At 51.9% G+C, this 21,833-nt stretch overlaps 2 protein-coding genes and 1 long non-coding RNA gene across 7 annotated transcripts in view; 1 reads left to right on the top strand and 2 right to left on the bottom strand.

Moving 5' to 3' along the window:
* Nucleotides 1-1,389: 1,389 nt before the first annotated feature.
* On the bottom strand, nucleotides 1,390-6,844 carry PNPO (pyridoxamine 5'-phosphate oxidase). Its single transcript, XM_047845637.1, is given in 8 exon segments — nucleotides 1,390-2,229; nucleotides 2,460-2,530; nucleotides 2,830-2,958; nucleotides 3,186-3,239; nucleotides 4,098-4,197; nucleotides 5,584-5,708; nucleotides 6,593-6,671; nucleotides 6,673-6,844. Coding segments are annotated over 8 exon segments (783 nt in total). The 5' UTR covers nucleotides 6,729-6,844; the 3' UTR covers nucleotides 1,390-2,060.
* Nucleotides 6,845-7,106: 262 nt separating this feature from the next.
* LOC125158482 (uncharacterized) lies at nucleotides 7,107-9,589 on the top strand. The gene is made up of 3 exons (XR_007149424.1): nucleotides 7,107-7,159; nucleotides 7,733-7,982; nucleotides 8,086-9,589. It is a non-coding gene; the product is annotated as an uncharacterized LOC125158482 (long non-coding RNA).
* A 3,712-nt stretch (nucleotides 9,590-13,301) lies between these two features.
* SP2 (Sp2 transcription factor) overlaps nucleotides 13,302-21,833 on the bottom strand; it is a 30,711-nt gene continuing 22,179 nt past the window's right edge. For all 5 annotated transcript variants that reach the window (XM_047845634.1, XM_047845636.1, XM_047845632.1 and 2 more), the window contains exons 4-7: nucleotides 18,243-18,555; nucleotides 16,369-16,543; nucleotides 15,932-16,125; nucleotides 13,302-14,547 (exon numbers count right to left, since the gene is read on the bottom strand). In XM_047845634.1, the coding sequence (XP_047701590.1) occupies nucleotides 14,447-14,547; nucleotides 15,932-16,125; nucleotides 16,369-16,543; nucleotides 18,243-18,555 (783 nt within the window). In that variant the 3' untranslated portion in view covers nucleotides 13,302-14,446. The remainder of the gene's footprint in view (nucleotides 14,548-15,931; nucleotides 16,126-16,368; nucleotides 16,544-18,242; nucleotides 18,556-21,833) is intronic.

Genomic DNA, 21,833 nt, shown 5'->3' with positions numbered 1-21,833 from the left:
GAAACGCACCCCAGCGCCCTCTCCTACAGTGGCCACAGGGTTAGCATTGTGCCTGCCTGCACTCAGGCTTCAGAGGGGGACCAGCACTGAGAGGGCCACCCTTGGAGAAGCCGGTTCGTGACCCTGACGCGTGGCACACACCCACACAGTGGAATGAAGCAGTTCACAGAGTTGGCAAGTTCAATGCCAACGTGCACAGATAATAGATCTCTGGTCCTGGCTTAGTCACAGCAAACATTTACCCAGCCTGGCTCCCCTCCACAGCCATTCATTCAGGTTGTCATTGGTCACCATACTTGAGCTCAGGAAAAGTAAATACAGTTCAGCACAGGCCTCAGCCCAGCCTTGATGAAGAATCCAATGGTGAGGATGGGAGGTCGTTGGTTTGGAGGTCAGGGTCACCTGGGGGGCGGGGGGAGCGGTCTTGTTAAATGTAGAAAGTGGGGGGGGGGGTGGCGCCTGGATGGCTCAGTTGGTTAAGCATCTGACTTCGGCTCAGACCACAATCTTGTGGTTCGTGGGTTCAGGCCCCGAGTTGGACTCTGTGCTGACAGCTCAGAGCCTGGAGCCTGCTTCCGATTCTGTGTCTCCCTCTCTCTCTGCCCCTCCCCCAACCTCTCTCTCTCTTTCGCAAAAATAAAGGTCAAAAAAAATTTTTTTTTTTTAATGTAGAATGGGATCCACGAGTCCGGGGCTCCCAAGTGGTATTGCTGCTGCTGGTCTGTGGACCACACTGCGAGTGGCAAGGATCTAAACCAGAGGCTCTCGACTTTTGGCAACACTGAATTCCCTGGGGAGCTTTTCAATTTCCCAAAGCTCGGACCACACTCGGGCCAGTTAAATCACATCTGATTAAAGCTCCCTGAGTAATTCCAGCATGGAAGAAAACCAGTGTCTAGGAGTCATCATCAGTAGAGGTGGCGGGGGGGGGGGGGGGGGGATAGGTGAAGGGGATGTAGGAGTAGTCAGAAAGGTATAATCCCTATAACAATTTTATATCTGGAAAATGAAATATATATATGTATGTATATATACACACAGATATAATTCTCATAAACAAGCATGGAAAGTAAAGCTTGCTTGAAATCTGCCGGGCTGATAGGTACCAGCACATGAATCCCTTCTATAAAACTCCTGACTACCTGGGATTGAATACTTCTAGAGACACTTGCTACCTAACAGGTAGTCCACTCCATCTTAGGCAGTCCTGGCTATTTGAAGTCTCTCCTCACATTGAGATGAAATCTACTTCCGTGCAACTTCCACTTATGGTGCCTTTGGAGCTCCAGAGAATAAATTTAATCTCTTTTCCACATCGTGGTGCTTCAGATAATGGGAGGCAGTTATCAGTAGGGGACACAAGTAAATAAGTTAAGTCTCCTTTAGTTGCAAGCAACAGAAATTGATTCTAGCTAGTTTAAGCGCCAAACAACTTCCTTCCTAACTTCCTTCTTCCCTTCCTTCCCTTCCTCTTCCCCCCCCCCCCCCCCCACAGGATAGTGGGTGTTTTGAGGCGGGAGGAGGAATTGCACAACCCAGAGGTGGGAGAAGGGATCCAAGGTCACTCAGGGAATTTCAAGAGCAGCAGCTGGAGGCTGTATCTTCTTGGCTGCCATTAACGACTTGGCTACAATGCCTCTCAGACTCTGGATCTCTTCATTTCAAATTTCAAATTGTTGACAAGAAAAAAACGATTGGCTAGACTGGCTCAGGTGCTTACGCTGGAACCAATCAGCTTTGGGCAGTATGGCTCAGTCACACTGGTAACAGGGCAGCTGGGGGCCCTCTCAGGGTCACCAGAAAAAGGGAATCACACCAGCTATTACCTCTTGAGGGAACTCTCCCAATAAATCACATTCAAGGTCAAGAATATAATTGTGGGATTTCTTTTTTTCCCATTTGTAAATGTCTATCCACTCTACTAGACCACCTACTTGAAAGCCAACTGAAAATACAGAATAGGGAGGGAAATGAGTTGAGTTTAGAAGGGTCTGGCTCCAGACCCCACACCCTCTCTTAGCACTCGGCCTCAGCTCTGGTCTGCACGAACAGATTGGAAGTCAGGGTGCAAGTCTCTCGTAGAGCCAGTCTTCCTCCCCAAGGTGGGTCATGGGCCCCAAAGGGCAGTCTCCTGTTGGCAGGCCCCGCCGAAAGATGATCCGGTCATGCAGGCGGTTGGTTTGGCCTTGCCAGAACTCCATCACTTGTGGGTACAGGATGTAGCCACCCCTTCAAGGAGAAGCAGCGGGTTCGTGCTCTGTGCGTTTTTCCAGCAGGTCCCCATCCCAGGGCCCCCCGTCCCGAGTCCCCATCCCAGCGCCCCTTGAAGGAAGTTGCTGGGATGCATCTGAGGAGGATTACCAGGGGGAAATAGATCTGTAATTCCACAGATAAGGTGGTTGTGAGTAAACATGAGGGTTCTGGTGCCCCTTGCTGAAGGACCAGCAGGTATCACTCACCAGTATTTTGGCTTTGGCACCTCTTGCTCTTGGTAGAGCTGTTCCAGTTCTTCGTTTTTCTTTCTCAGATACTGTCCAGGGGAAGGAAATGGAGGAAGGCCCAGACCACTTACTAACGATTTACTAAGCACGTGCTGTGTGCCAGGCACGGGGGACACAGGTAATCAAGGCAGGCTGGCCTCTGGGAGCACAGTCCAACTGGAGGGTCAGACGAAGGAAGCCAGTTTCCCCACTACTCATCCTTACTTCCCCAGGAAGACCATCTTTTCATTCTGCTAAAGAGGGAGGGCCCTGGCATCCTCCGGAGACAGCTGCTGGGGAGGAGCGAAGGCCCCTGCCACCCGGAGAACTAAGGAGGGGCCCAACTCACCTCCCGATCGGGGATCACAGAACTCTGGTGACTGACCACGGCCCCGATCTGGCTGCTCTTGGGGCGGGAGTGGAAGTAGCACTCAGCCTCCTCCTCAGGCAGCTTCTTCACGGAGCCCTCCACACGCACCTGCTCAGGCATGGCCCTGGCTAGACAGCATTCAATACCACCCGCCCTCCCTACCAACACAGGGCTCCTTCCTCTCTCTTCTCCTTACCCACCGGCCCATCACTGCTGACCCCAACTAGACCAGCTCCCTGAGAGGTATTTGAGAGGTGGGATGTTTGCCTGGCCTGGGGACCTCCACGGGGCTCATCCATCATGAGCCCCAGGCTGTCCTGGGAATGCTCACTCACCTGACGGTTGAGAGGCTCCCAATAGAAGACAAGAGAAGCAAAGGGATTGGAGTCCTGAAAATGAAAGAGAGTTCACAGTCAGCCAGCAGAACAGCAGGGAGGACACCTCCGCCATGCAGAAAGAAGGCAGGAAGTCTGTAGCACGCAGGCCCCCAGCGGATGCATTCACTACAGCATCTCATTGAAACCCTCAAAGGTGTGCCTACTTTTACAGGTGTGGAGATAGACTCAGAGAGGTTAAGTAACATGCCCAAGTTCACACAGTAAGTGGTAGAGCTATGCTGAGAACCAAAGCCATGTGGACTCCAAAGTGAGGCTTGCCAGGTCCCTAATCCATAGATTGGCAAGTCCTCAGAAATACATTTGGGGCTGGCATGGACTCAGGGAGGGCTACTTCTTTGGATTCATGAGCAGAATGCACACAGAGTATCAGCTCTAGGCTTGACGTCAGGAGAGGTGCTGGGGGTGGTGGTGGTGGGAATAACAGAAACAACAGATGCAGCCTCTGTCCCCACAGAGCTTACTGGGGGTTTAGCAGAGGAGACAAATACAAATCACACGACCACATAAATAAACCCACAATTATAAACTGGAAAAAGGGCAGAAAGTAAAGCTACAAGTTATAACGACAGTGAACAGTGACTGATGTAGCACAGGAACTGAGGAGGACTTTCCTGGGTCTGAGAGCCGAAGGGACAGGAGGGACTTAGGTAGTTAGGTAAACAGATGACAGGGATGGTCAGAGGCAGCCCTCATTCCCGGCAAAGAGAAGGACAAGTGCAAAGGCCCGCAGGCAGGACGGTGCCTAACCACAGACAGCAAGTGGGTTGGAGCAGGGATGGCATATGAAAGCGACGGAGGAAGCAAGGGCTGGACCCTGCAGGTCCGGGAGGATTTACTGTGAACCCTCACCAGCTCTTTTCCCTTTCGACTCTCGAAGTTAGTGAAGAAACGGAAGCCATCCTTGCCAAAGCCCTTCAGCAGCACCATGCGGGCAGAGGGTTTTCCGTCTCTGGGGCAAAGATCAGAGCATCAGAGCCCATTTCAAAGTCCCTGCTACCACCCCTCCCCACAGATGCTCCCCTGAGCACCCCCCACCTGTGCCCCCTTATTCTGCACTGTCAGGGCACACAGGCTACCCATTCCCACTTGCCCTCGGGGATTTGTCCTAGAGGTGCAAGTATGACATCACTGCCTGGGGCCTGTTATGGACTGAACTGTGTTGCCCTGAGTCCCCCCCATATCCTTAACCCCCAATGTGACTATATTTGGAGATAGGGCTTTGAGGGAGGTAATTAAGGTTAAATGAGGTCATAAAGGGGAGACTCTAATTTCAATAGGACTGGTGTCCTTATGAGAAGAGGAAGAGATACCAGAAAGATCTCTCTCTCCCTTCCTTTCCCTGCATGCACAAAGGAAAGGCCATGTGAGGACATGGCAAAAAGGCGGCCATCTACAAGCCAGAGAGGCCTCATTAGGAACCAATTCTGACAGCACCTTGATTTTGGGCTTCTGGCTTTCAGAACTGTGAGAAAATAAAATCTCTGTTGGTTAGGCCTATCAGTCTGTGGTATTTTATCATAGCAGTCCTAGCGGACTCCAGCAATACTGCAGTCAGCCAATGCTTAGTGATCACAGAAAGGGTGGTTATACCAGGGTCTCTGCTCAGAGCTCTGGGGGATATCCAGGGGCACAGAACAAGAGCCCTGCCTTTAAGGGCTTACACTTTGATAGAGGGGAGAAAGGAAGAGTTGAATAACAGGCTAATACAAGAGGTGTCTCATGGGGTATATGACTGATTGTTAAATAAATAATACAACCAAGCACTGTGCTAGCTTTCAGAAGAGGGAGGGAGCTTTATGGAGAGGTTCCAGGAGATGTAACTGTTTTGTTTTTTAATGTTTATTTTTGAGAGCGAGCAAACGAGGGAGAGAGTGCGTGCGCAGGGCAGAGAGAGAGGGGGACAGAGGACCTGAAGTGGGGTCTACGCTGACAGCAGAGAGCCCAATGCGGGACTCAAACTCACAAACCGTGAGATCATGACCTGAGCTGAAGCTGGAAGCCTGACTGAGCCACCCAGGTACCCCCCAGGAGATGTAGCTCTTAAAAGGCAGATGGGAACTGGGTAAATAGGGATGAGAAAGACAGAGGTGCTGGGGGGAGGTGCGTTAAGAGCAGAGATAAACGAGGCAGTACATTTTATTACTGAAATGGAATTAGGTGAAGTGTGATCTTCGTTTACAGGTAAGGGCACGGAGGCCCAGAGAGGACAAGTAACATGCCTGAGGCCACCCAGCATGCTAATAACATAGCTATAACATAAACTTACATTCCATTAAGTTGAGAGTTTCCTACTTCATCTGTACCCACTCACAGATGGGCCCACAGCTATGCCTACCTGGTACAGGTAGCCAGGCACATGGCATTGGCTTCCCCTATGTCAGGACACTCAACAGCCTCCTCAAACCAGGCAGCAAACTGCTTCATGGGGTCCAGGGAGGTCAGCTGAGTCTCCTCAAATGCCTGAGAAAGGAGAGTTTTATTTAATAAACACATACAGCACTTACTGTGTACCTGGTACTGTTCCGGGCACTTTTCATTAAAACAAAAAACAGCACCCATGTTCTGCTAGTCCTATTTTACAGGTGAGGACAGAGGCATAAACACATGGCATAAGTTGCTAAGTCCCATAGCTAGTGATCGATGAATTAGGGTGTCAAACCTATCACCCGGGGAGCATTAAAAAAAAGCCACATTCCTGGGCTCCGCCCCCCCCCTCCCCAATTCTCAGTAGGTCTGAGGTTTAAGGAAAAACTGCATGTTTAGCAAGTACTTCTGGAAATGCGCACACACAACCAGATTTAGAAACAGTGGCTCTGGCCTCAATTCCTAAACAGTTCTGTTGGATCCTCCTCTCAGGAGGAAAAAGCAAAAGAACTTCTGGAAATGGTAAGGGAAGGGGCTGAATCAGGCAGTGAGTGAGAGCTGGAGCTTTCTCTTCCCCACCTCCTTGAGTCAGTACCCCTCGTCCATGTGTCACTTATCAAATATTTAGAAGGTGATTATCACTGTTCTAACCACTTTGCAAATATCAAAGTCCACAACATCCCTGAGTAAGGTACTCAATTCCCAGGTGAGGAAATTCTGAGGCCCAGAAGGGTTAAGTTATCGCCCAAGGAGATGCACCTCGTGAATGGCAGGATCCCAGCCAGGGCCGCCCCCAGAGCTCGCGCGCGTACCCACTGTGACCTGCTGCCTCTTTTCATCCTTGTTTCCCCAGAGCCCCTCCCCCTGTTGGTTGTCTTTGAACACCCTTCTCCTACGCGGGTGACCCCAAACTCCCCTCCCCTCGGGGGATGACGCGGGGACCCCTCCCTGCGGGAGGCCCTGCCCGGCGGCGGCCGCACCTCTCGGTCCCCGCGGTAACTCTTGCGCATCGGTCCCAGGTCCATGACGACACCGCCACCGCACAGGTGGTGGAGGTAGGGGCCGCTCGGTAGGTTGCCCGAACGTCGCGGTGACGCCTCGCAGCCCGCACGTCATGAGGCCGCCAGCCACGTGACCCGAAGTCGCCCGGCGCCAGGTTCCGTTGGGTTCGGAACCAATTTCTCAGCATGGGACTTTACCCGGGGGAAGGAAGAATTCTCCAGTTGCCAAGCCCGGCTAACAGGTACTAAGTCCCCAGAGCCAATGGGCGCTCAGGGTCGGAGGAGGGAGACAGGCGCCGAGAGGCCATTGGTTGGAGTTTTGCGGGAGCGAGGCCAATTAGAGCGAGAGCAGAAGAACCTAGCAGCCAATGGGCGGCGCCTCCGGGGGCGGGAGCAGAGACCCAAGGAAATGCTGTCACCGCCGTTAACATGCACGTGGAGGTTTGTTAAAGGTATAGGGACGGCAGCAGCCCAGGCTGGGAGCGGGGAATGAGTCACTGGGGGCTTAAAGGGAGTGGTCAGTGTTAAATGGCTGGCTCCTAGCAGGTGCCTGGAGGCAAGCCTAGTGCAGGAAGTAGCCCCTGGAGGGAAGCTGGTGGGGCAGGGAAAGGACGAATGGAAAACGGAGTTAGGGGCCAGACTCTGAGGCCAGGTGATAGGGAGACACAGGAGGGGCAATTTAGTTAGGAGGAGAAATTGGGTGGGAGAGGTTGAAGTGAGTTGTGGGTCGCACAGGATGGATACTGTGTATTGTGCCTGATTGTATTTATGGGGCAGGGAGGGGGGCAGGCAGGGGCAGGGGTGGGAGTGGGGTTCTCTGGAGTCTGGGGAGATGCAGTGGGGTCAGGAAGAGGCTGTGGGGTGGGAAGGAAGACTGCTGAATGGAAAGGCAGGAAGAGAGACATTTGGGATCAAGCCATCCCAGACCAGAGCCATCTTCCCTGCCCAGCTCTGAACCCTGGGTTCTCCTTTCATGGTGCTCATGGTTTCTCCTTTCATGCAGTGGAGTTCGCACTAGTCAGTGTTCTGCTAGATGGAAAGGTTACCACAGCCCCACCCCTCCTGGGCCTCCCTCCTCTTAGCCAAGTTTCTCCCTTCTTCACATTTTGCCCTTCCTAGGTAGTTGGAGTCTAGTTCCTATGTCAATGCCAGCCATAACTGGGGGCACAGGGGAGCAAGTGACTGTGCAAAGCCACTTCCAGGCTGTGGACACAGGGCTGAGAAATGGAAAAACCTACCAGTACCCATTCCGGCTTTGACCTGGCTGGGGCAGCCTTGGGTCAAGTCCTCTCAGTAGTCCTGGTTTCCACCAACATCAGGAAGGGGAGCTGCCAGAGCCATCTAGGCAGGCACCCCAGGACTGTGCCAGGTAAGGGGAACTTCCTGCCCTACCCAGGTGTCTGCATTACTAAGTGTGATGCTTCATAAAGCCCAACATTAGATACCTATCATCTTTTATTATATGGTTGTAGCTTGAGCCAAATGGAATCTAGAAGACCAATTTACTGCAATGAAATAATACATGTCTCAAATCCTAATGATGTTGATCGATGGATTCTCCGCTGGTTGGAAATTTTTGCTACATCGTTTTCCTCCATCCACATGACTGAGGGAGTTGACTGGACTTACTTTCTTGTTGAGGTTGTCTTCCCACCTGTGAACGTTGCTGTTCTCCGCGCCTTCCAAGTGCATGCACTTGAACTTGTGTAAGCGGTCATTAGCACCCTTCAACTCAGATGGTTTTGTTCATGGGGCCCCACTCTTAGCACTCCTGGGCTATGTTACCCTGGACCTGGAACTCTGGGACAAGACTAGGATCATCTGAATGGTTTGCTTAAGAGCCAAGAGCTCAGTATAGATATTTATTCATTCAGTAGACATTTTGTTAAAGACCTCTTTTGGATCAGGCACTGAGCTAGGTCTGAGAATACTGAGACGAAGAAAGTGACATGCTTCCTGCCCACAGGGGGTTTGTAGTTTATAGGGGGAAGCAGATCTAAAGGCTGAGGAGTTACAGGTACTTTAACAGTTATCTCTGTGAGGTAAAAGGGAGCAGAAAGGAGAAAGTGGTCTCCAGGGGTCAGTCAGAAAGGCTTCGTAAGGGAGCAGACATTTGATTTGTCTTACTGAGTAAGTGTTTGCCAGATAGACAATGGAACGGGCATGTTGGGAAGAGGGAACGATGTGGGTAAAGGCACAGTGTTAGGGAAATGTGGAACAAACAGGTGATTCCCCTAGAGCAAGATGGTGAGGAACAGGCTGGACAAGTAGGCAGGGCTCCTGCACCTGCTGAAGATCAGGCAGTGGAAAGGGTCAGGCTTTTAGACAGCAATTCTTTTTTTTTTTTTTTTTTTTTAATCCTTCTTGCTCTTGTTGAACCAGAGTGTCTAATTTCTGTTTTTTAAGACCAGATGGAGAGAAAAAGCACTAGATTCCAACAGCCTCTCCCATCCTTGGCGATTAGGCAGGAAGTTTGCAACTGGTTGCCTTTTTAGATTTTCCCTTCCGTCTTGAAAATAACAAGCAGGCTTGTGTTGTGCTTTTCTGCCTGGTGGGATTTGGTGTCTGGATCAGAAAACAGCCCTGCAGCGCAAACTGGAGAGGGGCCGGCCTTGCTGCTATTGCCGAAACCCCAGCAGGGGTTTTGTCTGCGTGGGAGAAATGAATTTTTTATGGTTACTGCTTTTTCTTAAACACTTTGCCACCCTCCTGCCTCCCCCAACTTTGTAAAATTATTAATCTTTCCTCGGGAGAGTCTTAAATGAAAAGAGAACGTATTGTAATATTTCACTGTACGGAGGAGGCACACTGGTTTCTCAATATGAAACAAAGGGCTGGGTACAGGTTTGGGGACTGTGCCTCGCCTGTTTTCTTCCGGGGCTTTTGCATTTATGTCCTTATGTCACCTTGTAGTCTAATTGTTTGGTTGAATTATATATTTCACTTGGACCTCAGTGATTGTGTTTGGGGACCTGACTCTGGTGACCGCGTGGGTGGTGGGTAAGGGAGGGCGAGGCAGTGACAGGGAGACGTTGAGAGATTCGGCAGTGTTGTCTAAGGAGAAGCTGGGAGCTGGGAGCCTGGTGCCGGAGTCTGGGGCGCCGCCGGAGGGGAGGGAATCCACCCACCATGATAACTTTAGAAAACATGGGTGGTGCTGTTCATTGAAGTGGGGCATATTGGAGGAGGAGGTTTTGGGGGGAAAACGAAGCCAGTCGGACCCATGGAGCTTGAGGGTTTATGGGACACCGATGTTTGGCCAGGTTGGATAATCATGTCTGGAGCTTAGGGGGGAGGTCTAGGCTGATGAGACTGGGTTAGGCGTCGAGCCGCCGAGGTGGTATCTGAGGCCATGGGGGAGGATGAGAATGTCTGAGAAGGGAAGAGGGCCTGGGAGAATTAAGGAGGACGGCGGGAGGTGGGAGGCCCAAGAAGGTGGCCGTGATGCGGTAAAATGTAGCGCCCAGCCTTCCAGGAGGCCGATGGCAGGCCAGATGGGGTGCGCTGGGGGCCCTAAGCTCAGGCACTCTTGGGTCCAGCCTTGGGGTGCACTGAGGACACACAGGAGGGTGGGTACTTGGTACTCAGCCAGCAGATACCTGAGCCCTGAATAGTGTGGTCACTGGGGGGCCTAGATGGGAGCCGGGTCGTCAGAGGCTTGCAGTGCGTTGGAGAGGAGGCTGTCCCTTACCCTAGTGTCCTGCCCGTGGTTGTGTGGCTAACCCCTCACAACCCTTGCATGTGCTCACGGGTCACTTCCCAAACACGTCCATTCATGGGCAGCCCCAGGCCTCATCAGAAGTGCCTTCGTGGGAGGGACCACATCCCTTACTGTCTCTGGCTCCTGCTCAGTCGCAGCCAGGAAATGCTCTTCTGTAATGTTTGTGCATAAACTGCCTTTGTGAAGCTTCTCTGTACCTGGGTGCTAGGCATGGCGGGGGGGGGGGCATTGGGGGGTTTTGCGCCTGGTGGGAGCAGGGCCAAGTGCTTTCGTTGCCTGGAGGGATGTTAAGCTTTCCAAGGCTTAGGCTTAGGGCATCAGCCCTGGCTCCCTTGGTCATTGGAGTGTGGGCCACAGGCAGAGGGAGGGGGCCTGATGGTGGGTTCCCAGGCAGGCCCAAAGGAATATGACCTGGTGGCTTCTTAGTTTCATTTGAGAAGTCCTGGTTGGTCCTTGCTTTTGGCCTGACCTGTGGTCACTTCTCATTTCCTCCCGCCCAGAATGGCGATGAACAAGTGTTTGACTCTCCTCCTCAAGCCCTGATCCTCTGCCCTGCCCGCTGTGGTTTGCCCGTCCCTGTTCTGGAGTCCATTTTCCCAGGCTCGCTTCCCGCCTCCTCCTTTCCCTCCTCCTCTCCTTCACTAGGAAACCTAGTTGCCACTTGTACCGACATGACTGCGCTTCCTTTAGTGACTTCATCCCACCCCCGAAGACCTTGGTCAGGTCACAAGAGGTCTCCCAAGGCAGTGAATCACGGAATTAGGGTTCCTGAATCCACCACCATGTAGACCACAGCCGCATTCCATCAGCCATGAGCCCCCAGTGGGTACAGGGACCTGAGAGGCTGCAGGTGGCTCTCGGTCATTCTCCAGCGGGGGGCCTCAAAGGGCCTTCAGAAGGTGATTGTAAAGATGGACTGAGGTTTGAAGAAAGCCTGAGCTCTATTTGCTGGCTTAGTTGGGTTTTTTGTTTTTTGTTTTCTTTGTTTGTTTGTTTTTAAGGTATTTTGCCTGGATTTGCCTTTAGGAAGGAGGGTCTCAGAAAGGAGGGACCCAGTCCCCTTTCCTTCCAGGCCTGTAATCCTAGTACCTGGGATCAAAGAGCCCCAGTGTTGAGCATCACTGAGCAGAAGGGAGGGGGGCAGTGAGGGGGGGACTTGATGCCAACGACCTTGAGGAGGGAAGGGGGCAGAGGAGGGAACTCGGGCAGCGTGACCCACACTCTTGAGCTGCTGGGGGTGGCCTGCCCCCAGATTTTCCACCAGGGCCTATCAGGTGCCCTGGGGTGAGCTTGGGCTACATCACGGCATCCACAGACCCTGCCCCCTGCAACTCTCCAGTAAACTAAGGCAGATGAGGGCTAACTCGCCACCCAGGTCCTTCTGTTCTTTCCTTATGCCATCACCCACACTGGGCAGAGAGCAGAGCACTCTCCCACTCCCCATCTGACTCAGGCATCCCATGGGAAGCAGAGATAGTGAGGCCTGACTGTGGAACCTGAGTATCTCCCTGAAGAAGGGAAATCCCGAGTGCCAAAAGGCAGTTTTGCCCGCCGGGGGCTGGCACCCTCACTTCCAAAGGATGCCCGGGAGTTGGGTCAGTTTCTGCGCGTGAAGCATTAAGCCTATGGCTTGGAATCAACTCCCAGGAAAGGAGAATTCTTTGTGACTAAAAGCAAAGCTAAGGGGGGGGGGGGGGGGCGGGGAATGTGGCAGAAAGTGGCCACTTTATTAGTAATCCCCTTCTCTCCACCAATCCCAGTTCAGAACACAGCCAGACATTTTTTCCAGCCTTGTGACCCACACGTGAGTGAGAGAAACCACCTCGCGTCTTCCTCCTGCCAGTGCAGCGATGAGATACAGGAGTGATGGGGGCTGCTCGAGAGGCTTCTGTGCCAGAGCACATTCAGGTCTGGTTTCACCCAAAGGGTTTGTGTACAGTGGTCAGGGGCAGAGAACCCATGATCCGTCTGAGATCATATCCCTGTTATTTCTTCCGACGTGAGGGTGGATTGGCTCTGAGTAAAAGCTATCTGCTTGCAAATGCAGGCCACCAGTGACAAAGGAAACAGAGTGAGGGAATGGATAGCTCAAAAAAAAAAAAAAAAAAAAAAAAAAGAGCCTTGCCACTCCTGCAAAACAGCATCCCTGGCTGTGTCCCTTTGAGCGTAAGGGGTGTCGTTGTTGAAAGGAAAGCACATGCTGTTGTCTGTGTGACTCACCTCTCCCTTCAGCCCGGATGCTCTTCTGGCCCCTGCTAGGTTTAAGCATGTGCCCTGCTGTCCTCCTCACAGCTCTGCTCCCCCAAGATCCCCACCAGAATTTCAGAGCTGCAGCACTTGTTAAAACCAAAATCAACCAGCTGTCCTCTCTGGGGTGCTGGGGCGGGGAACAGAGGAAAAATGGAATGTGTGGCCAGGGTCCTCTCTTGAGTAAAGCTGGGGTCCCAGCTCTGGAAAGGGATCTTGGCCCTTAAGAAATCGCCTTTTCTCCAGACTCTTTAGCCTCTGGAAGGGACAAAGCCAAGATCCCCAGGGACTAAGCTCTCTCCCCCAGAGTAACAGTTCCTACTAACAGGTTCTGAGGCCAAAGCCTTCCTCTCGAGACTGGGGAGTGGAAGGAACTCGCCCGCTGATAAGGAAGGCATTGCTGTGACTCGAGTCTGCAGGCAGAGCGTGCCAGCTTTGATTCCCGCAAAGCTGGCTTCTGGAAGCGGGAACACCTACACTAGGCCCTGCCCCGAGGTCCCACCCGTCTGCTGTTGGGCTGCATGCCAACGCTAGGAGGTCCGTGTGGCCGCGGTCCCTTTCAGGCTGCGGCCTGGATTTGCTCAGGCCGGGAGGGCAGGTCCTGCCTGGGTCCCAGCGTGGACTGCCGTGAGAAGCCAGGGCTCCCTCCTCTGGAGGCCCCCCCGCTGCCCCCCAAGCTCTCTGTGGTAAAAGATCAAAGAAGCTGCACCTGCCAAGTTGCAGATTTTGCCTCAGGCAACTAAATTTATTAGCAAGAAAAAATTTTTGTCAGCCCAGTGCTGACCAACAAAGTACATCGTTAATAAAGGATAACAAATCTGTCACTTAATTCATAAAACATACCTCAAGCAGTTACAACTAAAAATAAAGTTGGATTTTTGTTTAATTTAAAAGCCTCAAAAATAACAAGCAATATGTTTTTAAACATGTAGTAGACACAATTGTCTATTATACAATATACACTATACACAAGTAGGGCTGGGGCCGGTCAGGGCGGGTTGAGGGCAGAGGATCAGGAGGTGGAGGTGTTTTCATCTGAATCCAGATTTGAGTTGAAATGCTGTGTCCTTTAGAAAAGAAAACTGCTAGAGAGAGAAAAAACCCCGACGCTCCTCATGGCCCCCCAAACCCTCAACTGAAGCAGGCGTGGGGGAGGCAAGTAACGAGGACAAGAAGAAGGGAGCAATTAAATAAAACTTTAAAGCACACACAATACACAGTGTTCATCATCTGAAGTAGAGTATAAGGCAACGTTCTCCATAGAAAAAGAGGGCATCAGTGGATAGCTCGACTTTTTAAATAGAAAGTTGGAATGTGCTGGAGGAGGGCGGTGGCAGGGCTGGGCATGTGGCATGAGGCGTGAGGCAGCCCCGTGAGCCTCCCTGGAGGTGGATGCCGGCCGTGCCCTGGGGACAGGGTCCCGGGGCGTCCTGGGTGGCTGGCGGGGCCGGGGAGGGGCGGGAGAGAGAGGGGCATGGCACAATGCGACTCCGGCAGTGTTGGGGGGAGAGGACGGGGTCGGGGGGGGGGCTCACTTTGCTCCTCGACGGAGTGAAATTCATGTTTTTCCTTTGGAAATAAGGGTTCCCATTCGTCCTGGTTTAGAACGTCTCATTGGGCACGGCCACTGTCCACAGTCTGGGCAGGCCGGAGCTCGAGGTGAGAGGGAAGGGCCAGGGCAGAGCCAAGGGGCTTCAGAAGGAGGTGAGCACTGGGCGACGGAGCCCCTTCCTATGGGACCGGTCGCAGAACAGAAGGGAGGGGCTGAGGGTGGCCCAGGGCACCCGGAGCCTCCTTTCCACCAGGGGCCCAGGCAGGACACAGACGGGGGACTGTATCTTCAGGGCCTCCCGCCTCAGTTGGCCTTACAAGTTCTTCGTGACCAGGTGGGTCTTGTAATGCTTGGTGAGATGGTCGCTCCTCATGAAGCGCTTCTGACACTGGGCACACTCGAAGCGTTTGTCCCCTGGAAAGACGAGATGCGCGTCACTCAGAGCCCACATGCGGATGCTGTCCCAGCCCGGAAGAGGGGGTGCACGTGAGGTGTGAGGGGCACCCTGTAAAGCTGGCGTTGCCTTGTCATCATCATAACCTACCCGCCTCCTGCCTACACGCTAGCTCCCTGTGGTCGACTCACCTAAACCCTCCGGCAGCTCATACTTCTCATATTTCCCTCCACCCCCCACATGACGTCACTTCCCAGTCTACTTTGTTCCCCTCCCTTGTCCCTTGCCTGAAATGCTGTACTCGTGTCCCTGTACCTGCACCCAGGACTCTTCCCAAGTAGGGCTGTCACCTGCTTCCTTCTGATCTTTGTCCCTGTGACTGACCCACTTGCCGAAAAACCCCACTTGCCCACCGACCTGTCAGCTGCCATTCTGAATATTTACTCCTCTTCCCCCGGGAGGGTGGCTGGCCAGGGGCTGTAGCTTCGGGTCACGTGCCCCATCCCTAGTCCCAGGCCAGGGGTCTGCTCACTGGAGACACTCGCCCTGGCAGTGGTTCTCAAAGCATGTGCCACAGGCCACTGGAGATGCCCGCGACAGTGTTAGGTGGTAGCTGGACGAATACTGTTCTACTTCACAGTTTTGCATTTATTTGCCAGCGCATTAAAATATGTAACTATTATCAAGCCTGTGGTGCCAAAAATATTGCACTAGACGTAAAGGAGTAAAAACAGTGAAACAATCTGAGGAAAATCATTTGGAAAGTGATAGTAGCAGAGGCAGTGTGGGACAGTGATTTAGACCGTGGACTTGGGGGGCTCAGTCAGTTAAGCGTCCAACTATGTCGGTTCAGGTCATGATCTCACGGGACGTGAGCTGGAGCTATGTGTTGGGCTCTGCGCTGACAGCTTAGGATTTTCTCTCTCCCTCTCTCTGCCCCTCCCCTGTTCATGCTCTCTCAAAATAAATAACTTAAAAAAAAAAAAAAAAAAAAGAGATTTTGACCTGGGAACCAGAGGGCCTGGTGACCCGGCCACCTCCCCATGTCTCAGTAAAATGGGCATAATAAAGAACCCTCCCCACAGAGTCGTTGTAAGGATTAAATTAGTTCATTGGTAACACGCACTGTCCAGTGGCTGGCACGGTACAGCAGGGTTTGTTAAATAAATAACCGTGTAGCTACGGCAGACGTCATCGAGGCTGCGTAACGTGAATGGCATCACTCTGGCAAACGCTACAGTAAAGGACTGGCCTGAAAGAATTTCCTGGGTAGGCCTGGACCCCCCGAGAAGTGAGAGTGTAGCTCTCAGCGCGGCCGGGAATCTCGATGTCGCTGAGTGGGCTGAGGGAGAGGCCGGAAGCACCCCGTGCGGCCCGGAGCATGCCGCAGGGGAGGGGACAGACCTGTGTGGGTGCGGGCGTGCCGCTGGAGCTCGTCGCTCCGTGTGAACCTCTTTCCACAGAAGAACCAGTTGCAGACAAAGGGCCGCTCGCCGGTGTGCAGGCGCACGTGAGCCCGCAGCAAGGACGTCTTGCGGAAGGTCTTGCCACAGTCGGGGATGTGGCACACGTGCTTCTTCTTGCCCTGCTCTCCAGACCTGGGAGTTGGGTTGAGGGTGGGGACGGAGGGGGTGGGAAGCCGAGAAAGGGAGGGGGTAGAAGAGGGAGGCAGGACAGGTCGGAGAGAGGACGAGAGGTCAGGTCGGAGGGCACAGGAAAGGTGAGGGGGACGGGTGGCAGGCAGCTGCTACCTCACCCCTCTCCCACCTGCGTCCCGGAGAAGGGCCGGGGCAACAGGGTCCGTGCCGGGCTGGGGGCGTGGCCCCTCCCCCTCGAATCACCTCTTGTCCCCGTCCTTGCAGTTGGGACACGTGCAGGCCATGCGGCGCCGCTTCTCCCCGGGCTGGGCCTCTCCGGCCAGCGCCTGCTCCATCTGTAGCTGGATCTGCGTGGGGCTCAGCCCGCTGATGGTCAGGTTGTTCCCGGAGACGTTCTGCACCGTCAGCTGCTGCTGCCCTGTGGACGAGAGGGGGGCAGGGTTCAGGGTCACGAAGCCTGGCACCCCTCTTCCCTGCTGCACTTGACACAGATGATCATCGGAGCGGCTCACACTTTTGGGAGGCTGTCAGGTGCCAGAGACCAAGTTAGAGACTTTAAAGGTGTTAACTGATCTAACCCTCATAACCCCCCGAGTTAGAGACTGTTATCCCTCTTTTATGGTTGAGGCTGAGGCTCAACGGCATATCAAGGTCATAGGTAATAATTGGTAGAAGCTGCGTCTGAACCCAGGCAGTCGACCTCCGAGGGAGTGTCCTGAACACTACACTACGCAGGCAGAGTTCGGTGTCAGACTCTGCCCACGTGACCTCAGTGGGGAAGGGTCTTGTCTTGAGTGGTCCTGGAGTGTTTCTTCAGAAACGCTTCCAACCTCAGGCCCTTGTGAGATACCAACTCTGCTCTCAGGGACGTCTCCAGGGATTTTTGTTAATAAGAGTGCGGAAACGGGACAAATCAAGTCCTCTGCAACGTGCATAAAGCCATTCAAAGCATGGGGAGTGTCACTGACCTAACACTGGTGTCTCTCTGAGTGGATTCAATCCTATGCCTCTAAACCAGAGTGACATAGATTCATTTAAGGATGAGAGGAGATTAAGGATGAGAGAACTCCCGCTGGCTTGAAAAGTGCTCCTCACCCAGCTGAAGAACACTCAACGAGGGGGCGCCTGGGTGGCTCAGATGGTTAAGCCACTGACTGTTGATTTTGGCTCAGGCCGTGATCTCACCGTTTGAGTTCGAGCCCCCACGTCAAGCTCTGCGTGGACAGCATGGAGCCTGCTTGGGATTCTCTCCCTCTCTCTCTCTCTGCCCCTCCCCTACTCACATACTCTCTCTCTCAAAATAAATAAATTTCTAAAAAACTTTAACCAAAAAATTAAGAACACCCAGCTAAAGCACCAGGAACCATTCTGCTAGGTAGCTCCCATGTTCCTTTGATTACGTGCAAGGGCCATGGCGCTGTAAATATTGCCAAGTATTACCACCCAGCTGAAGTGTAGCGCAAGCCATTCCCACTGCCAAAGGCTCCCTCCTTTCCTTCTAACCGTTAACTCAAGGCTGTCTCCTCTTAGGAGCCTTCTTTCAAGTCCCTTTACCTGGAACCTCCCTTGAACATCCCTCTCTGGTCTGTACCATGCTAATTTGCATGTGTATGTTAGCTGGAGAGCTTTCCTGAGTACATCTTATTTCTCCATCATATTCAAGGTCTTCAGCTGTCAGGTGGGGCCAACACGCGTCTTAAACTATCTCCTAGGGGCGCCTGGGTGGCTCAGTCGGTTGAGCATCCGACTTCAGCTTGGGTCATGATCTCACGGTTCATGACTTCAAGCCCCGCATCGGGCTCTGTGCTGACAGCTCAGAGCCAGGAGCCTGCTTCAGACTCTGTGTCTCCTCCTCTCTCTGCCCCTCCCCTGCTCATGTTGTGTCTCTGTTTCTCAATAACAAACGTTAAAAAAAACAAAAAAACCCAAAAAACAAAAACTATCTCCTAGGACTTCTGTAAGGACCAAGTGGACACGCTCTTAAGCTAGAAGGGACCAGGCAAATGATGGGCGGTATTCTCGCTGTGGTTCCTGGAAACCCTGGGCTAGCCCACGGCTCCCAGGGGTGAGGCGAGCAGGCCTGCTGCCCACACCCTGGCCCAAGGGCCCACTCTCACCTCCGGTATTGGTGATGGTGACAGGCACACCCTGGACCTGGACACCGTTGATGTTGATGGTCTGCATGGCCTGGGCCGCTGCTGCCAGCTGGGCTGCGTTCAGGCTAATGATGCTCCCAGCGGGGGCGATCTTTGGCAGGGGGCGCTCTTTCCGGAGAATTGCGGCCGAGTGCTTTTTGCTGGTCCCACTCAGATGGGGAGCACGGGACGCAGGGCTGCTACAGGTGGTGGTAGAGGTGGCTGCAGCTGTTGTTGGGGGGCTGTCCTGGACGAGGACCGTCTGCACCTCACCGGAAGGCGTACGGATGTAGACCTGGGAAGGGCCGGAGAAAAAGGGTCAGTGCCCCAGCAGAGGCTGGGCCCCTGCACTTTGAACAGTGTTATCCCTCCGCACCCAAGCGAGAAGTGAGGGTGCCTCTTCACCCACCCAAGTCTTCCCCAGCTGGCCCAGACCTACATTCACACACCGTCGATGGCATCCCCACACTAAGGTGGCAAATGCTGACGACTGATTGGAAACCAAACACCGAATTTCCTCAGCATGAAAGATACAACACCAGCGTCAGAAGTAGAGAATTAGAAGGGAGCTAAATGGGAACTTCACAAAAGATGCACCATGAATGACCGCCAAACGAAAATAGCTCTTAGGAGGCACGATCGATGAGGAACAGTTGTCCTCCACCTCAGATTGGCAAAGATAGAAAAATAAAATAGGCTCACTGTTGGTGAGACAGCAGGGAAACGGGCACTCTTACATCAGGAGCAGGAGTTGTGAGGTGGTCTGGTCCTACTGGAGGGAAATGTGGGAAGGTCTATCAAAAGCCTTAAAAATATGCACGTTAGAGCGTGAGTGGGACGAGGAGGGCATTTGTGGGGCAGTGATAACAGCAGCCTGGCACAGGTGTCGCAGCCCCAGCTGGCACCTGTCCACATGGGAGAGCTGAAATCCAGGGGGCAGTGATCCAGAAAGGGGTATATTAGGGCTAATGGAAGCGAGGGTTCTGTCACAGAAGATGGTTACAAATATGGAAAGGGAGAATCGAGAATAAAGTGTGTGGCACTGGATAGGAATCGGAGGTACTGGTGGAAACTCTTGGGTTTCAATATAGAGAAACAGAGATAGAAACGTGTGATAATATATGTAGGTATGTGCGTGTCCGTATCTTTATCTATGTAGGTATTACATATATGTGTACATACGTACTTATGTATATTTATGTATACTTCTTGGTTGTGTCCACTGAGAGAGGCTGGGAGCAGCAATATTCCAGGGATAATGAGCTCACCCAGCACCCAGGTCTCAGCTTCTAAAACTCATGCTCCACTAAAAGGAACCAGGGCTCCTTGGAGAAAGAGCTGATTCCAGGTTTGGGGGCAGGGAAAGTGCAAGACCTTGGAATACCTGTTGTACCAGAAAGTACGAAGGTACAAGAATGGTGGTGTCATGGGAAGAGGACACGGGAGCCAGCCTGAGGGGTCTCCCATTGGCCAAATATGGGAAAACCTGAACATCAAAATAATAATACTAATGGGTTATAACCCACTGGATAAAATGGGAACCTAATAGTCCCTATTGACATAAATAAACAGATGGAGAAGAGAATGACACAATTTCCAATCAGAACCAGGACTCCTGGGAAGAATGATCCACCCCAGGGCTGGGGCTAGAAAAATACAAGGAATGAAGAACCTGCTACAACAGGGATGGACCCTGAAAACATTATTACTAAGTGAAACAAGTCGACTGCAAAAGCTCACCTATTGTAAGGTTCCATTTAATGAAATATCCAGAATAGGCGATTCCATAAAGACACAAAATGGATTAGTGGTCGCCAGCAGGGTTGGGGGAAAGGGGAGAGGAGGAGTGGCTACTAAAGGTACAGGGTTTCTTTTGGGGGGGTGATGAAAATGTTCTAAAACTAGACAGTGGGGATGGCTGCACAACTCTGTGAAAATACTAAAACCTACTGAGTTGTACACTTTAAAAGGGTAAATTTCATAGTATGTGAATATTTACAGTTGATTTAAAAGAGAAAAGGATGGGAGTATGTCAGGGGATACAGAGGCCAACCCGAAAGAGCTCCAAATGGCCGAGGGTGGGACCAATGTGAGTAACAAAATAAATAACACAGTCCTGGATTATAACCCAAAGTATAACATAGATATACATGAGTCCCTCTACTGCTAGAAATAAATGATTGAATAAGTACATAAAGAAGAAAAAGTCATCTTTATAGAAGAATTCCCAATAATATTATGTAGAGACTTTCTCTTCCAGGATGCAGAGCTTAATTCTTAACCCCCACTCTTGCCCATGAATACGGGCAACTCCCATATTAGGACTTAGCAACTCCCTTCCAAAGAACAGAGAGGGGCGCCTGGGTGGCTCAGTCGGTTAAGTGTCTATCTCTCTCTCTCTTTTTTTATGTGTATTTATTTTTGAGAGAGACAGAGCGTGAGCAGGAAAGGGGCAGAGAGAGAGAAAGAGAGAGAGAGGGAAACACAGAATCTGAAGCAGGCTCCGAGCTGTTAGCACAGAGCCTGATGTGGGGCTCGAACTCATGAACTGTGAGAATTGACCTGAGCTGAAGTCGGAGGCTTAACCAGCTGAGCCACCCAGGTGCCCCAAGTGTCCATCTCTTGATATTGGTTCAGGTCATGATCTCACAGTTCGTGAGTTCTAGCCCCATGTCAGGCTCTGCATGGACAGTGCAGAGCCTGCTCGGGATTCTCTGTCTCTCTCTCTGCCCCTCCCCCACTTGTGTGCGTACATGCTCTCTCTCTCTCTCTCTCTCTGTCAAAATAAGTAAATCAACTTAAAAACAAAAAAGAACAGAGAATGGGAAAAGTAGTAACTTCAATGAAGAGACCTAGCAAACGCGACCTTAACCAGCGACAGAGGTTAACATCAGGGACATGACATCATCAGGATGGCATATGGACATCATGTACTCCTCATATAATGTGATTAGAGGGCCATCTCACCTCTGTAGTATTCTTTCCAAAAACCTATAACCCCAGACTGGGGGCATTCTGTAGGATACCTGACCAATACACCTCAAGACTGTCAAGATCATGGAAAATAACGACGAAGAAGCTATCACCTGAGGGGCCCAGGGAGATGTGCCCGCTAAGTGCAACATGGTATGTGGACTGGATCCTGGAACAGAAGGTGGACATAAATGGCAAGACTGGTGACATCCAAATCAAGTTTGGAGTTAGGTAACAGTCTTGTACAATGTCGGTTTCTTAGTTTTGACAAATGTACCTGGTAATGTATGATGTTTAACACTGGGGGAAACTCAAGTGAGAGGTAAACAGACACTCTCTGCACTACCTTTACAACGTTCCTGTAAATATAACCTCTTCTAAAATAAAACATTAATTTTAAGAAAATCTCTTCTAATAAAAGATACTAAAACAAGTGGGCAAAAGTCTGATGAGGAATGGGATATTTACATAATCTCAAAGTATCTTCCTCTTAATACTACTTCACTACAAAGAAAAAAAGGTGCAGAAATCTGGTGAACATATTTGCTACTTTAATTGTCACCAGTAGGGAGACAAATTGAAATCATGCACCCTTTTTAG

Source organism: Prionailurus viverrinus, unplaced genomic scaffold (genome assembly GCF_022837055.1).
Source record: "Prionailurus viverrinus isolate Anna unplaced genomic scaffold, UM_Priviv_1.0 scaffold_35, whole genome shotgun sequence".
NCBI lineage: Eukaryota > Metazoa > Chordata > Mammalia > Carnivora > Felidae > Prionailurus > Prionailurus viverrinus.
Note: the sequence above shows the minus strand (reverse complement) of the source record. Positions and strands in the feature narration are given on the sequence as shown.